The sequence below is a fragment of the Prosopis cineraria genome, unplaced genomic scaffold, assembly GCF_029017545.1.
Source record: "Prosopis cineraria cultivar Desert tree isolate PC_DT_omini unplaced genomic scaffold, ASM2901754v1 PC11, whole genome shotgun sequence".
Lineage (NCBI taxonomy): Eukaryota > Viridiplantae > Streptophyta > Magnoliopsida > Fabales > Fabaceae > Prosopis > Prosopis cineraria.
In genome coordinates, this window is record NW_026555342.1 from 40546395 (window position 1) to 40564279 (window position 17885).

At 29.9% G+C, this 17885-nt stretch overlaps 1 protein-coding gene across 1 annotated transcript; it reads left to right on the plus strand.

The window, feature by feature from the left end:
• Nucleotides 1-5596: 5596 nt before the first annotated feature.
• LOC129286507 (uncharacterized) lies at nt 5597-16367 on the plus strand. Its single transcript, XM_054922463.1, has 8 exons — nt 5597-5789; nt 6011-6179; nt 12999-13357; nt 13481-13649; nt 14001-14823; nt 14937-15138; nt 15246-15385; nt 15495-16367. The coding sequence occupies exons 1-5, from the start codon at nt 5597-5599 to the stop codon at nt 14122-14124; spliced, it is 1014 nt and encodes a 337-aa protein (XP_054778438.1). The 3' UTR covers nt 14125-14823; nt 14937-15138; nt 15246-15385; nt 15495-16367.
• The last annotated feature ends 1518 nt before the right edge of the window (nt 16368-17885 follow it).

Genomic DNA, 17885 nt, shown 5'->3' on the forward strand with positions numbered 1-17885 from the left:
CTCTTTGAGAGATGACCTAAGTTGGTCCTATGCTACATTAGAGTTAATTCTAATAACTATTTTGATTAGGTAAGCAACTATCCTCAATCAAAATTTGCCATTGTTTTCAGGGAGTGTGCTAAGTTTGATTTTGAGGTTAATTTAATCCTTAATTTTCATTTTTGAATATTTTATTTGTTGCTGGAATTTTCTTGAAAATTTGAAAAAATAAAGGAAAAAAATTCTATTTTTAATTTTTAGTGTGTCTTGTGTATTTGTTTTAGTTGAAGATTTGAACTTTGGATTTTTAATCTTGTTTTGGGTTATGTGATTTTTTTGTCTTTGTGTCAAAAGTTTGAAAAGAAAAAGAGTTTGCATTTTTAGTTTGTCAAGAGAAGAGCTAGACATCACTTTGTTTCCAACATTTCTGATTTGATTTCAAAAATTCACTAGGAATTATTATTGAAGATTTTTTACTTGAGACTTATTCATTTGAAAGCTACACTCTTTATCTTTAATTCAACATTGGTTTTGTTAATTTTGGACCTGGGAGCTGCTTTGTGCACTTTTTACACGTCATCAAGGTTCAGGAAGCATTTACAATGGATTTTAAAACGCTATGGCAAGTTTAAGTGAGCCTATATCTCACTCTATGTGTCCAAATTGCTTGATTTTGGTCTCAAATTGTTCCTTGTTGTCTTACATCTATTTCTTTGTTTAACATTTTCACTAATTGTGTCATCCACATTTTTGAAAGAGTGCTAGAAAGTTACAGGGTCATCTAGTTGGAATTTTGTTTTTCCAGAGCTGTTGACCAACTTGTGTGATTTTCTGGGAATGATTGAGAAAGATTTTTTAGCTGAAATTTTTATCACCTCATCCTCTATATCTTGGATGTATCATATAAATTTTTCAAAGGATTTGGATTAGGGGATTTCCTCATACAAAATTCACAAGCTCATTGGCTCCAAAAAGCAAGCTCCAGGATTTCCAAAAACTTGGACAACACTCCAAATGAGAATTCCTAACTCTCTACTCATTTAATTTGTGTGATTTTTGTTTGTTTGTGTGATTGTTTTTCATTGTTTATAAAGTTCCAAAAAAAGAAAAAAAATTCCTTTGCTCTAGCATTTTAGGTTCGTTTAATTTTTGTTTCTTGAGTCTAAAGCCATTGTTAGGTTACATTTTCTCTTGTTTGAATTTTGTTTATGTTGTTTGTCTTATTCTAATTTTTGGTTGAGTATTTGGAATTTTTATGGAAATTTTTTTGTGTTTTCTGTTATTTGTTTTTGGAGCTTGTTTGTGTATTTTGATTAATCATGTTTCCTCATAATTATGATAGTACACCTTATTATACTAACTAATTTCAACCACAATACAATTTTACTCACCAACAAAAGGATAAATATTGTGTGCATTGAGTCTCCTTACCAATTTTATTTTGAGTGTCTTTTGCTTGTATGATATTTGTAACATCCTAGATTTTAATTCTTAGTTGATTAGTGGGATAACTGGATTTAATCTGTTAAATGGAGTTAGAGAATAGTTAGTGAATGCTAAGGTAATGTGGTGTGTGGTTATAAAGAGCTAATGGATGTTTTGGATGGTGATTGGGTTCCGAGTGAAGTCGGGCCACCCGAATGTCAAAAACTGAGAAAAACAAAAAGAAATAGCCTTGTATCACATGAGCATACTAGCCAGTCAGAACACAAAGAGCCCTCTCTGTACCGCATGCCCTGGCATGTGGGGACATGCACCACGGCTCACAGTACAATTTTTGTAGAAATAAGTTACAGACTGAGAGATAGAAATCAAAAGAGGAAGAAGGGAAAAATGAAAGAGCTCATCTTTGCTCTACTATGGCTTCAATTTCAAGAAAGTTAAAGGTATTTTGAAGCTATCAAATCTTAAGAATAAGTTTCCTAACCTCTTCTTCTCCCTCCCCAACCTATTTTCTTGAAATTTTTGTTAGGTTTTAATAGTATGAGATCATTGTTAATCCATATAAGTTATGGGACCAAATTCATTGAGCTAGATAGAGTTAATTGAATAAAGGGTTTTAGACATTAATGGTAATCGAGAGCCATTAATGTCTGAAAATAAGCATAAAATATGAAATTATGCAGGTTGTTGTGCCATTAATAACAATATGAGAGTTTAATGAAGCTATTGGGAAATAAAGAGAGTTAGCAAACTCAATGGATAGGCCTAAATGTAAAAAGTAAAGGCATTAGGTATTTTAGAAATGGAAAAGGAGAGTTAGAAGTGTGTATCTATATTAATTCAATAAATTATAAATTTTTAATTAATAAAACAAATTTTAATTAGATTAGTTTATTTATAGATATTACATAATAATAAAAAATTTCATCAAAATAATTAGAAACATTTGTTTATTTAAAATTTTTAATTAAACTCGTGCGATTAAAATAATTAAATGATATTATATATAAATTATTTACATTTATTAAACAAAATAAAATACTAATTTATATTAAACATTAGAATAAGTTTAGACTTGATTAATTATAGATTAATCATACGAACACCATATTTGGCTTGAAAAGCAAGCTTGGAAGCTAGTTATTTATGGGCAAACTTTTGACCTCTTAAAGATTTGAGGCAACCATGAAAACCCTATTTTAGATGGTTGTTTGTTCATTGAGTTTTAATTGTGAAAATGTGCATATTGGCATGTATCATTTAATTGTGAATGTGAAAGCATGCCCTAAACTTTGATGATTGATTGAATTGTGAATTTATATATTTGTTCGTTTTGACTTGAAATGTGGAGTTAAATTAAAAGTGAATTTTTAAAATTATGAATATCTATACATATATTGGAATGAGAAGTGTGATGAAATGTAATGTGGTGATTATGTGTTACGGAAAAAATTGATGATTTAGTAAAGTGAAGAACATTTGTGAAAACAATATGGATGCTCACTTGGGTAGCTTGATGTCGCAGACCCAATGTCTGATATTGAGTAAATGAAATTGTGAAATGAATACGTATTGTATATTGCATGATAATTTGGTGAGAGTTTGCCTAAAGAGAGAAGTAAATAAAATCCATACAGTACTTATAGCTCCCTTTCGATACACAAAATATAGCTTTATCCCACTATTTGTTGAGGGACTAGAACCCAGTTATCTCTACCTGTTTATTGAGGAGATTAGCTTAGGGTATATAACATTCTAGAGATTCGAGAGTGGGGGAAGCCATGGTCTGAGAGTGAGTTCTATGATCTTTAGTTGGGTTACACCTCACAATTGGTGAGCTTGGATAGTCCAATCACATGATGGAGCCCTGTTTAATATTACAGCCCACGGTTTCAATCAGAAGATATAAGACGGTATAAGGTGGAATTGATCATGCACATGTGTTTATTTAACATATCGCATAGTTGTTAAGTTTGTGGCAAGTCGTGATAGTGAGTGTGCCATTATCACATAGTCATCTATGTTGTGGTAATGTGTATGGAATTAATGAATTGGGTCATTATCACATATCTGTGTATCTTGTGACAATATGCCCTATGATTTGAGATGAGAAGTATGGAAGTTAGTTAAATTGTGAAATGATAACTTGTATCACATGTAATTGAATGTTTTGAGTAATTAACTCACTTTTATGTGTTTAGATCAATTGATATATAACTATATAGGATAGGTGTACCTTAGTTATTGAATGCTTAGACTCACCCCTCTTTTTTAATATTTTACAGACTCTAGTTTTGGTGCAAAAAATGGAAAGACTCCGAAGGCTTAAGAATTCATGAAATTCCTACTGTAAAGCTTTCTCATTTCATTTATTTTGTGTAATGCATTGGATATTGCCTATTAGGATTATATTTTGCATACACTTGTACTAATTGATGTTTATGATTTTTGAAATATATTTTGGGCCTTGGAATGTTGTTTGTAAGTTGTTTAGGTGTTTAGTAAGGTTAAAATACTAGTGCAATTATAGGGTTATTAATTTAATTTTAATTATGGATGTTGATTATAAAATGTGATGCTAAAACTTTCCCTTCTATTTTTTATATTAAAGGGGTTGACGAGTAAAAATTTAATATGATTGAGATTATGTGTGTGTGGTATGTTGCATAGGTAATCCTAAGTCTGTTGAATGTGTTCTAGGTGTTAGGAATTGCTTTTAGTACATGTGTAGGGTTTTGGATACAATTGATTTGTGAAAAGTGAGAAAAGATGTGAAATGTGTTTGGATGTTCAACTTCCTTGTGTGGCTTAATTTAGAAGTAAAACTCATGCCATTAACTAGTTTATGAAGAGAATTTTTCATAGACACCTAGATCTCTTCATGTAGACATCGAATGGAGAAAAGAGACACATTAGAAGTAGCCCTGAGTTGTTGTCTAAAAATGTGCAACACACCATGGGGCATGTTGCCTATGCCACGGCACGTGGCACAAAGCAAAATAGCTGTGGCACATATGCACAAGCGACAGCACACTATTTTGTTTCTTACTCCTTGATTTTTTTTCAACAGATTTTAAATCTTTTCACTTCTCTAAGATATCCCATGTTTCTAAAACATTATTTAACTTTAATTTGAGGTTTAGTAAGTAATAGTTTAGTGAAATTGATTTATCAAAACTTGAGATCTCATTTCTACAAATTACAAACTTAGTGATCTAATTTGGGTTAATCCAAAGATTACCTTGGATTTAAGTGTTAAATGTGATTAGGCAAGGGAGAAATTACAATATTCACCACCACATTATGAATATCAAATGGGAGAACCACAAATGGATTGCAACCAAGGAGAAGTTTAAATGTTTCAAGGAATATTAAATGCTCAAGAAGATATGCCATAAGGGTTACAATCTTGGGATTGTATGAAGATATACTTCTCCAAATCAACAATTCATTGCAAGCTTTCCTAAACCAAGAGTCATCTTCTTTAGGTAACAATTCTCCTATTTCTATTAATGTTAATTCTTCTTCACATTTGATTTTTTCTAATGATGAGTATAATGATTTAAATGATGATGACATAGATGAAGAACTTATAATTGAATCATCTTGGATGTTTAAGCATGAGTTATATTGTGAAAAAGTATATTCTTGAGAGAAAAACACTTTGTGTTCACATTATAATTTTCTTGATTTAAAGTCAAATATCATTGGAAGTTTTGATTTTTCACTTAGCTTGAATGTAAAAAATGAGATGGATGTTGATGGTGGGGATGATATATCTTCTGTGCATGAAATTCTAATTTTTTCTTATGATGTTGTTGATAATGCACATGCACTTGTTTGTTCTAACCATGATTCACTTGAGAAAGGTTGTTTACCTTCTTTTATAGGTGAACTAGATAATGTGGCTGAACCATCTCTTGATTTCAAGAAGGAACTTGATCAATTTGAAGAGGTTAATGTGCAAGGGTTATAAGAAATTGAGGATAAGTAACAAGAAAGGGTGAGTTTGGAGGACTTAAAGCGTGAGGAACTTGAAGTTAAAGAAAATGCTCTTGCAAAGCCCAATGGTGTAAACATAAAAGAGATTAATTTTAAAGAATTTTCTTCACTCGAACTTCATGTCCATGAGATTCCCAAACTAGTGGAAGAAAATTATGCATTTGTAATACATATGGCCGAGCATTCCATTGAAATATTTGAGGAGGCTGTGGCCCTTAGTGAAGAATTGCATAAAGAATTTAAAGTAACTCATGATGACATAGAGGTTAGGGAGCAAAGAAATGATTTTGCAAAACCCAATGGTAATGTAAATGGTATTGATTCTACGCTTGATGAACTTAATAATGAATTGGCTTTGTTTCATAGTACTTATCATAACTCTTTGTTCACTTTTTGTTGTTCACATGATTCTCCATACTCTATTTGTTTAGAAATTAATTCATTTGTAATTGAAAATAGTAGCACTCATTCATTTTGATGAAATAGTTGATGATGAGCATGATGTATATTTATTTGGAGTAATCATGAGTGCATTTCTTTGAAACCAATTATGCTTGAGAGAAGGGTCTTTTGTTGATTTTTATAGGAATACAAGATGCTATGGCCAAGAATTTTCATGAACTTAGAGAATTTATCACTGTAATAGAAGAGACCTTGGCTAATAATGAAGAAGACGAACAACATGAAGTTATGAAAGATTCTAGACTCTACATCTTGGAGTTATTACTAATTGATTCTGAGCTTCCACCCAAGATGTTTGGATAGAAGATTACAATGAGTAGCTTTATGCTACTCCTCAAATATATGAAAAATTTTAACTTGAAGAGCTTGTAAAATTTAAACTAAGTTGCATCTTCTTCATTCTTGCTTTTTACTTTACTTTACCTATTATTTTGATTTGTTGATTGAGTAAAGTGCAAGTATAGGAGGAGAAATGTCTCCATTAATAAAAGGTAGATTTTGTTGTTTTTTATTTGTTCATTCCATAAGAGATTGTATTGCATTTATTTTCTTAAGGTCTTCACCAAAGTCATGACTTTGGTTGTCTCAACCAAACACCTTTTTTAAGGCACTCGCATAATATTTTTTATCATGCGTGCATTCATCTTCATTTTACCTTGCTATATCATGAGTCTAGGCATATATTGAGGATAATGTATGCTTTAAGTGTGGGAGAGAGACATAAATATTTTAGTTTGTTATCTTTTGGTTTTTGGAAAAATTTTTGAAAAGAAAAAAATTGTTTTGTTTTTGTTTGAAGTTATTTAATGAAATTTATTTTTTTGATTTGATTTGAATCCTTGAGACTTGGTAGGAAATTGCTATGAAGTTTAAATAGTTGAGAAGTGCGCTTGTCTTTATCTTGAATAAATGGATATGAGTAGCAAATTACCTTTATTAGAAGGAGCCTTGGATATGAGTATCAAATTATCCTTGTCAGAAGAAGCTTATAAACTCTTGTGTGATTTGTTTATTTACCTAATTTACCTTCTAGAACTTGACTCTTTTCTGATCAAGGCTATATCTTACACTTGTTGCTTGGAAATATAGAGGCAATTTATATAAATTGAGCTAGAGACCAAAAGGCTAACCTTCATATGATTATCCTTTATTTAACCCTTTTGAGCCTTTTGTACTAACTCTTTTAAAATGTCACTTAAATCCCTCATTCTTAAGAAATGCATGTTACTTTCTGTTGCTTCTCAATATGCTCGGCATGATTTAAACTGAAAAAAGTGAATTTCTATAGTTTGTTACTTTATCCACTGTCAAGGAACAAGGATTATTTTTTTTTAAAAAAAAAGGTGGAGCAATTTCAAAAGAAAGGGAAAAGAAAGATAAAATTAAAAGAAACAAGAGCCAAAGGAAAAATGATTGAAAAAAATATATAGATTGAGAAAAAAAATATATATATATATATATATATATAAAGAGTATGAAAAGAGAAGAAAAACAAAAGAAATATTAGAAGAAAAGAAGTGGAAAAAATATTTAAATAAAAGTTTGCTTAACTAATATAAAACGCCCCTTCTTTTCTTAATATTTTTTACTTTATTGAAAAGATTTTTTTTATTTGAATTACTTTATGTCTTGTGAATAGAGAAGAAATTTTGAAATTGGCATTTATTTTGCGCCTAATTTTTGTTTTTTTACATGTATTTTTAGTTATCCTTTCTTAAGCCACAATACATTTCTAAGAATTCTCTTGATTCATTATGTAAGTGCTATGTAGTAGTGGAAATATAAAAAAGTTGCAAACCTATAGAAACATGATTGATTAAGTGTGTATTTGATTTTTAGTTTGTCAAAAGTTTATTTAGTAAAAATTAATTTAGTGAAAGTTAGTTGTAATGAAATTTGTATTTGTATACATTTTTTCAAAAGTCAGTTTGATACACTGAAAATTGTTTGATTTGTGATAGTGAAATATACTTTTGAATGTACAATTATCAAAAATAACATTAACTTATGATGATTTATAATTTTTATTATATAAATGTAATATATTTGAAATATTTAAAAATGTGATAAAGATTTTAAATAACATAAATTTTGATTCATAATGCTAAAAATTTAATCTCTAGTTATTTGTATTTTTTTAATTTGTAATTTTAAAAAATGTGACAAAGATTTATAATTTTTATTATACATTAATGCTAAAAATTAACATGATTAATTATTTAATCTACAATGCTAAAAACTTGATACCTAATTATTATTATTGAAATAATAATTATTTTTTTAATGAATTAACTATTTTTTAAATAAAAAAATAAGAGATTAAATTTGGGGTAGTATGGTCAAATAACATCTTACTTTTTAAATTCACTTTTTAAAAGCTTTAAATAGTTATGTTTCAGAAATTCACTTTCAGCGATTATTTAAATGTACTTTCAGGATATGCCTTCTTACAAAATATTTTACCTAAACAACTTTCAGCTTTCTGAAAGTAAAATTTTATTTTCTGAAAGTGAAAAGCAAGAAAAACAAATGGACCCTAAGTGAACTTGAGTAAAATTTATACACCTTAAACACTTGAGAGTTGAGTTCATACACTTATCCTTATGAGGTTACTCATTAAGATCATGTTTGCTTACTAAAATATAATATAATGGATTGGATTAAAAAAATTAAAATAAAATTGAACTCAATTACCTTCCCCTATAATAAGTATAATAAAATTCATTAATATATACTACAAATGTGAGAATAATCACACCTTTTAAAAATTTTATGAATCATAATTTTCAACCCTATGAACTAAATTACCTCTCTCTCTTATAAATGTATTCACCTATCCTCTTTAATTATCTTATTTTTACTTTTATTTTTTCAATCTATTTTATTTTATTTATTATAATAAATAAACGTGACCTAAAGTATATTCTTGATGAAGATATATTTATGAAATACTAAATTTTTTTATTCTAATTGAATTGATAATGAACAGACTCAATTGCTGGCTAAAAAAAAAAAAGAACTCAATTTGCTATTATTGGAGTGGCAAGTGTAACCAGGACAATTCGGACGGTTCTAACCCTTTCATTTAGGCAGATATTTTTTTTTTATTATTATTATTTGGCCAGAATTCATCGAGGCGGATTTAACATCATAAAACTAGTGAACATCGTTGATTCCATGTGTCCGATATCTGTCTTTTCCAGTTTCTCTCCTTCACGGCTACGGAGAAGGGAAAATGGTAGTGTTCCCCCTACCTGCACATTTTTTCGGGAAAATAAAAATAAAAAAATTACATCCAACACCTTCCAAAAAATTTAATAACAAATAAAGATAAATGTAAAACGAGTTATTATTAAAATAAAAACATAATTTATTTTTTTAAATAAAACTTATTATTGATTCTTATTTGTAATTAATTCTCTTAAGAGAAAGCTAAATGTGATGTTCTCAAAAATAATTGTTTCCTTGTCTGTTGATTAAATTAGAAAAAAAATCTCATTTAGAGATTCTAAAATATAAAAATTTATACTATAAGCCCAATTTTGTTATAGACAAAAAGATGCAATTGCTTTTGTTTTAAGGATATGTCTATATATGTACAATACGATCTCTACAAATTTTCAACACAATATTTATGAATATATAATACATTTGATGAACATGATCTAAAAGTGAAATGTTCAAAAAGCACAATATCCATCAATTCTCAACACAATAAACATATATAGACTTATGATATTTGTACAACATAAGATTCATAATGAGCAATATACTTTCATTAAAATAATATATTTTAAGTTAATATTTACTAAATGTATTGTGTATTTATAAATATTATATTAAAAATTTATGAATATTATGTTATTGATACATGCACGTTTTAGTGAGAAAAAGACAAATATATCTTTTTATTTACAATAAAATTTGTAAAAAGAGTGCTTAGACTTATAAGATTTATTTGGTTCAAAAAAAAAGAAAGGTAAAGGAAGAGAGAATTTCCCTTTTAATTTTTTGGGGTGGGGGGGAGGTTTTGGAGGGAAGGAAAAAAATTTTCCCTTCCCTCCATCAAACCAAAGGGAGGGACGGCTCCCGCCCTTTCCCCTTCCCCTTTCCCTTCCCCCTTCGGCCCTTCCCCCAACCAAATATACTCATAGTGTGTTTTTAAATTTTACCGAGTCTGCAATGTAAATTTTTATGTTTTGACAGTCGTGAGATTCTCGCATTAAATTATCCTCAGTCACGTTTCCCACTGATTTTTAATGGTCAACATGTTTCAACTTCCAACCTTTCCAATACTGAAGCCTAGTAATTATAAGGTACAGGATCACGTGACCTAGAACTAAAGAGTAATAGCCATCGTTTTTTTTATTAATAAAATAAAACTTGGTCCATTTAACAAAATATTTGAGCTATAATTTATAAGATTATAATACTAAATTCTGATGTTAATATAAAAATTTTGCTAAGATTGTGATCTATAAATAATTTTATAAATATTTTTTTAAATTTAGAGACATATCTTAATCCTTATAAGTTCATAGATCTAACTCACTTCTTTTTTTTTTTTAAGAATTAAGTTTGCATGCACCATGAATGTACGTGTGTACGCGCACGGAAAAATACTTAAATAGATTATATGCATTTCATTATTTATAATTCATTTAATGAAAATATAATATTTATATAATATTAAATATAAAATAATTTTAATATTAATGATGATAGGGAGAAAAAATAAAAAATCAAATATATATTCTATTATAAGAATAAAATTAATTTTTAAAATATCATACAAAATTTTATTTAAATTATTTAAATGATATTGTCTATCTCCATGTGTATGTAGAGTCTGTTTGGATACTCGTTATGAACCAATTCTGAGATCAAAATCATGATTTTGCAAACATATATCCAAATACTCTTATTTTATAAAACTTCATTTGATTTAGGAAACTTTATTTTAAAAAAACTGAAATTTTCTTCATTTGCAAAATTTCATTTGGTTCCTTTTTTTTTCTTTTGTATCATTTATTTGCACATTCAAAATTTATTCTTAAAAAATCATTTAAATATATTCAATTTATCAAAATTAATTTTCAAAGATTTATTCAAATATTATCATATTCTAATAATTAATTTTTTTATAATTAATTTTTTCTATTCAAATCCAAACGCACCCGTAGATGTGTTGTGGACCTGGGCCCAAGAAAAACCAAAAAAAAAAAGGGAAAAGGTGTAATTGTCAAAAGCAAAAAAAAAAAAAAGAAAAAGGTGTAAGTATTTTGGCCGGATGTTTTATTATCTGTTATGTGACTGCCAAGTTGGGAATAAGGGCCGGACTTGATGGGCCGCCCGTTTAAACCCGTTTTAATAAGGGTTTGGACTTAAAAATTTGACATTTTTTAGGGTAATCGAGCTTCAAAGCCCGGCCCTTTTAAGCCCTAGAAAAACGGGCTCTGGCCCGGGCGGCCTGTGAAGCGCGTTTTACTATTCACAAAGTATTATTTTCACCTCTTTCCGAATAATGTGCAAACATTAATTTGTGTTTTGTACTAGCAATTGATTGAATTGTTTTGTGCCATTTTATAGTAATTTTTATATTTTATCTTGTGATATATGTATAGATATATATTTGATAATAAAACAATTTAATTCATAATTATTGTAGGTGATGATGAAGAAGTTGCAGAAATAATTAATATTGAGTCTCCACCTTCATCTTTCACAAGTGGACCTACATCTGAGGCTTTTAATATTTTATTTATAGATGATAATGAGGGAGATCTTGATTAGGATTGATGATGATGTTTGCCTTCATCTTATTTGGACCTTTAAATTTTTTTTTATTTTTTAAATTATGTGAGACTTTGGTTTGATATATGTTAAATTTTAAAATATTCTAAATAAATTTTAATATTAAATTTTATTTTATTTTATTTTATTTTTATCCGGGCTTATGGGCCCGACCCTGAGCCTTATGAATAAGGGTCGAGCTTCAATTTTAAGATAAAATTAGGGTAACCGAGCTTTAAGGCCTAGATCCATAAGGGTCGGGCCCATAAAAGTTGGGCTCATAAGGGTTGAGTTCATATAAACTAGACTCGCCCGTTTACCAACTCTAACTGTCATTTCCAAGGGGCAACAGATTTTTCTTTCTTTCTTTCTTTTTTTCCACAAGGGGCAACAGGTGGAAATCCGGATTCTCTCATAAGCTTGCCTCTCGGCGTGTTTCAGTGGCTCTTTGATCCAGACCATTCAAGCTATCTAATTTTCCAAGTTTTGCCACATCATCCCCTACAGTCAAAAAATTTGGCCTTATTTGATATAATTAAATTTTATTAAAATATTGCAATAAATAAATAGACTTATAGAAACTTATAATTTAATCTATTTAAAATTTAACCTGACTTATGTAATAAAAATTTATTTTAAAAAAATCAGCAAAGTGAATATTAGAGCAATTTTTTAAATAAAAATGATAAAAAAATCTGTTTGCTTTTTGAAATTATCCAATATCCTTACATGGCCTGTTTGATGTAAATAAATTATTTATAATTAATGTTTATTAAAATATTAAAATAAGTAAATATATTTGTAGGGATATAAAGTTTGTTTTATTTAAACTTTAGCCTGACTATTTAACAAAAATTTGTTCAAAATTTATTCTAAAGAATTACTCTACAGTTTTTTTAAATAAATTTTTCTAAATAGATCAATCCAAAGTTTAAATAGATTAAGTTATAAATTCTTACAAACTTGTTTACTTATTGTAACATTTTGATAAAATTTAATTACTCTATCTGAATCATAGTATAGAGCATTTTTTAAAAAAATTATTTGGCATAATATATAGAGTATTGAATAACTTTTTTTAATTTTTTTTAATTATATCTTCACTTCATTTATTATTTTTATAAAAATTATAAATTAAAATTTTAATTACTATTATCAAAATTTTTGTACAGTATATTTAATAAAATTAAAATGAAATGATGGGTCCTAGGAATATTTTAAAAAATTTAAATAATATTATATATATACACTTTTTTTTTAACAGTTAATATATTATTTAGAAATCATGAATTATTAATTAAGTACCATTGCGGTGCAAGAATACATCATACAAGGCCAACATTTTTGGCCTTAAGGGATAACGTGGCAAAACATGGGATCTTAGACAGCTTGAATGGTCTTGCACAGAAAGATAGCTTGAATTGTCGGATCAGAGAGCCGACGAGAGACGCTGAGGGGCAAGCTTTTGAGAGGATCCGGCTTCGCGGAACAGAAGCACATTCGAGACTTTTTGCGTTGAGTTTAAGTACAGATGTCCTCATCAAAATTCGGGTCTTCTCCATAAAGCTTTCATTTCAACGAGGTGTAACAGTGGAGGGGAGGTTTTTGAAGAGATCGAACCGCTTACCTAAATCGAATCGGCTCCAGCACATCTTCCGATCTTCGCTTGTCCAACGAGGCAAGGCTTCGTCGTACGCATCCACATCTTCAGAGATGAGGCCACTTCAAGTTGCTCTGTGCCTTAACAAATTCAAACCAGGGGATAATCGGCTGTGCTCATCTCTTCCTTTGGTTACTCTAGGCTCAACTTTGTTCTTGAACAAGCTTGCCAAAACTCTTCAGTATTCCTCAGATCCGCAGCTAGATCTTGTTATTTTCATGGTATATGAGATAGATCGATCAGATGTATGGAAGCAGATGGGCCGTTGTGTGGTGGAATTCGCAAAACAGAGAAAAAGTAATCACAACAGGTAATCCAGTTAGGAGATACAGCTCTATTCAATTACTTGTTCGAAATTACTTTTCTTTTTGTGCTTACTTGGAATATCACTAGCTAAATTACATTTCACTTGAAGGTTAGAGAGGTACTGCATTATTCGTTAATTATAGATGCACATCTAATTAGTTATGGTTGCCTATATTGTCTTTTTGATGAGGAGAGAGGATAGCAAGAATGGCTCTTATATAAGAAGCACATTTTTAATGGAAAAATAATCATTTTGTAACGATGAGAAGTTTAGTTTTTTTTTTTTTTAAATCTTGCAAATAAGATTGATGATACTGTTTTAAATTTTATATTTTGACTGTTTTTTCATGTGCAGAGATGAAATTGTGCATCTTGGAGAAACTGCCCGATCTGGGTTGATGAAGTTGGATGCTATGCATCTTGACAAACAAAATGCACATGGAACATCATTATTAAGTGATGAGTCATTTGCAGTTTAAGAATGGGTGGAATCGAGAAATGAAATTTTATAGTTATCCTAATGGATAACTGTAAAATAAAGTTAGGAAGATATGCTAATGGCCTTCCATTAGCATTAGAAGTTTGGCTTTTCTTTTTTTAATGAAAGTAAAAATAAATGGAAAAGCCAATTGGAAAAGCTTAAAAAATTTCTTGTATAGAAAGTCAATATGCATTAAAAGTGAGTTTTGATGGATTAAATTATGTTGAGATATCTAAATGCATGACTTGATACAAGAAATAATTTAAGTAAAATGATTAGATTAAAGCTTTTCCAATTAACTATTTGAAATGAATTGCATTGATGCATGATTTGATACAAGATAATGACTTGAAGTAGTTAAAAAGGTTTTTGTTTAGCTAAAACAAAGCCTTCTTAACTTTTTTATTTTTAAAAATTAATTGTATCAATGCATGACTTGATAGAAGAGATGGGTTGGATGAGGTAAAAATCTTTAAAAAAGAGTAGTTTTATCTATTTTTAAAGAATGAACTATAGAAATGCATGATTTGATACGAGAAATGAGTTGAGTGAGCTGAAGTGTCATATTTTTAAGAATCAATTATATCAATGCATGATTTGATACAAGAAATTGATCAAGACATTCTTAAGAAATCTATGGAAGATCTTGGAGAACAGTTGATTATGAAGTCTTAAGGATATTTTTGTCAAGTACATGGTAAGAGTCAAATTTATATGAACTATCTTTGTGAGAAACATTTAAGCAATGGAATGTGTCATTTAACACTGTTTTGAATTATTTACTGATTTTGGTTATTCTTGTTTTACTAGGATGCACAAGCCAATAGCTCTAACCATGAAGAGAATGACTATCATCCTTTTAGGGCCTTGTATCATCTTGAAAGAAATAAGATATCTTCATTGGGAAATTTACCCTTTCATGTTATTGCTGTGCATATTTTTGGCTGAAATCTTCTTTATGCTTGAGTTCCAGCTGTGTCAGAAAACATTGGCATGTGGTCCAAGTAAGTATGTAAGTACTTTTTGGTTTTCTATTCATTTAAGAGTCAAATCAGCCTTTTGAGAAGCCATTTGATATGATCTTTCTCTCTGCATTTACTTAATCTTTTGGATTTACAGGAACTTGAGCTTGGGAAATTCGAACACTTGAAAGAGCTACCTATGTTTCCATGGCCATTTGTTACTACATCTCAGTCTCTCTGAATGTTCAAGACTTGGAATTTTCTCTGAAGAAAATATGATATGGTCCAAGTAAATATGTAAGTACTTGTTTGGTTTTCTATTCATTTAAGAGTTTAAAGCAACCTTTTGAGAAGCCATATGATATGATCTTTCTCTCTAACTTTACTTAATCTTTTGACTTCACAGGAACTTGAGCTTGGGAATTTCAAACACCTGAAAGAGCTCCCCATGTTTCCATGGCCATTTATCATTATATCTCAACCTCTGAATGCTCAAGGCTTGGAATTTTCACTGACGTAAGAGTATGCGATACAGTTGAACTGAATTAGGACAGCTATCGATGAATTTCCCTTGGTCATTGGGCATTTGAACAAGATTAACCATTCTATCTAGATTGCTGCAAAACTTTGTTGAAACTTCTGAACATATTGGATGACTTGAGATCTACTGGAAGATGTAATGCTTGAGGTTGCAGGCCTCTTGGTTCATCCATTTGTGATAGTCTGTGATCTCCAGAATAACCAGGGCTGAGTAATAGTTGCCAGTAGTTACTACTTTTGGCCTTCTGGGCATGGGCTTGGTGGAACTGCTATGGAGGGATTGCTTGCAAGCATTGAGCGTCTTTTGAAGCTGAAGTATCTTCCAATTACATCAGACTACAGAATGCCAATTACTGTAAATCCTTAGAGACACTACAGTTCGCTTCGACTCAGTGCTGTTCTTGAATGGACAATGGAAATGGGATGTGTAAGATTAACCCAATTTGTGTGCAAGTGCATGAAACGGGCTTCCATTCTATTGATATGTCATCCGCTCCACATTTGGAGTTTTATTTTCTGTCGTTTCCATCAAATTTGTTGGGTGGCATCAATTTTGCACGCTTGGAGCTTGGAAGCTAAGTCTGTAATGTTCAAATGTAGAATTGTGTGTACTGTGTCAATGACAGTGATGAGGATGAAGTTCCAGTACTTTATTAGAACTGGGAATACGAATCATGCTTTTCTAAAGTATTGTGGAACTTTCTTGTTTTGAATAAATGGAAAAATATTGAAGGGTGCAGGGCTATAGTCACTACATCAGTTATACTTGAAAATGTGCATAACAGGTTCATGGAATTTTTATTTCAATTTGAGCTGATTATATTCTATAAATATAATTCAAATTATTTTGGTTTAAGTTAGCAGTTGAAAATTTTTTATTTAATGTTTAGTATTTGTTGAATTGAAAATGAATATTTTTTAAAAGAAAAAAGTGGAAGAATGAAAAAAAAAAGAAATACAAGCTAAATAATGACATTTAGATGATCTAAACTTTGAACGTCTCTCGATTGCTCCTCTTGCAGAAAAGATTAAGAATTATATTTTTCTTGTTAGTTTACATTTTTTTAATGAACAGACTAGATGTGGCTGAATAAAGCAGTAATGTGTTCTTGGACCTAGGTACATGGTTGAATGTTAATTTACCATGCGTATTTTGGTAAGGTTAATACTGGACACAACATAAAGTGCCAATTTTGCCCATAAGCCTCTCTTTGCTTTCCCAAGATACGGTCACTACACAGATCAAGACCAAATTTGCCATGCAATGAAGCCACGTCATTTAAATTTCTGTTGGGAACATTTTGGAAGATCACAACAAAAAATGTCCAATAATTGTGTTTTTAATTTCTACATCTCAAGACCAAACCATGGTTAGAGCTTTGCAGGAGGTTATACCAAATAGGAGCACAACTTACATTACATTTAATGCATAATGGCACAAGGCATCTTGAAATTCTACTGAAGGGTGGCTCACACTTTTCGCGGGAGTTCAAGAAATGCATGTGAGGAGACAGTTTGAAGAAGCATGGACCAAATTGCTTTCACCAGAGTCTCCAAAAAGGAAAAAAACACTGAGGATCATTTGGTTGTTGGAGTCTACATTAATGAGAATGTCTTATACTTAAGCATGATGTGTTGTTTACATGTCCTAACATCATCCTTTCCATAAAAATCTTATGAATCATGACTTTCAACTCTTCTTACAATTAGAAAGGTAGGCACTAACGGCCTAAGATTATAAGCAAGATTAAACTCACAACCTCTCATTTACAAGGAAGCTTGTGTGACACTAGGTTACAAGCTCATTGGCCATAACTTCCAACTCTAAATTCTCATTTGAACTAAATAATCCCTCCTCCTTCATGAGCATTTCTTCTTTTTTATGAACAAAATTTAAATGAATTGGATCTAAAAAGTTCACCAAGATCAAGATATTTCTCTTATTTTAAAGAACACTTCAAAAAACACTTACAAATTATCTACCAATACAATCTTCATATCAGTAGTGAGATTTGATCTTACAATCTTTTAAATTATAAATCAAACACTTATCAACTTCATTTTTTGGACTAAGGGTTATGAAAGATTGATCCCTCGTGAGCATTTCTAACCTATCATTCATTCACATTTTCATCACTTTATTTTTATTCTTATTTCTTTTACATTCCACTCTCAACATTTTCAAGAACATGGTGTCACTTGAAGAATGCATTTAGATAGTAAAGACACTCAAATAGTAATCTTTCTCTTGCAAGAC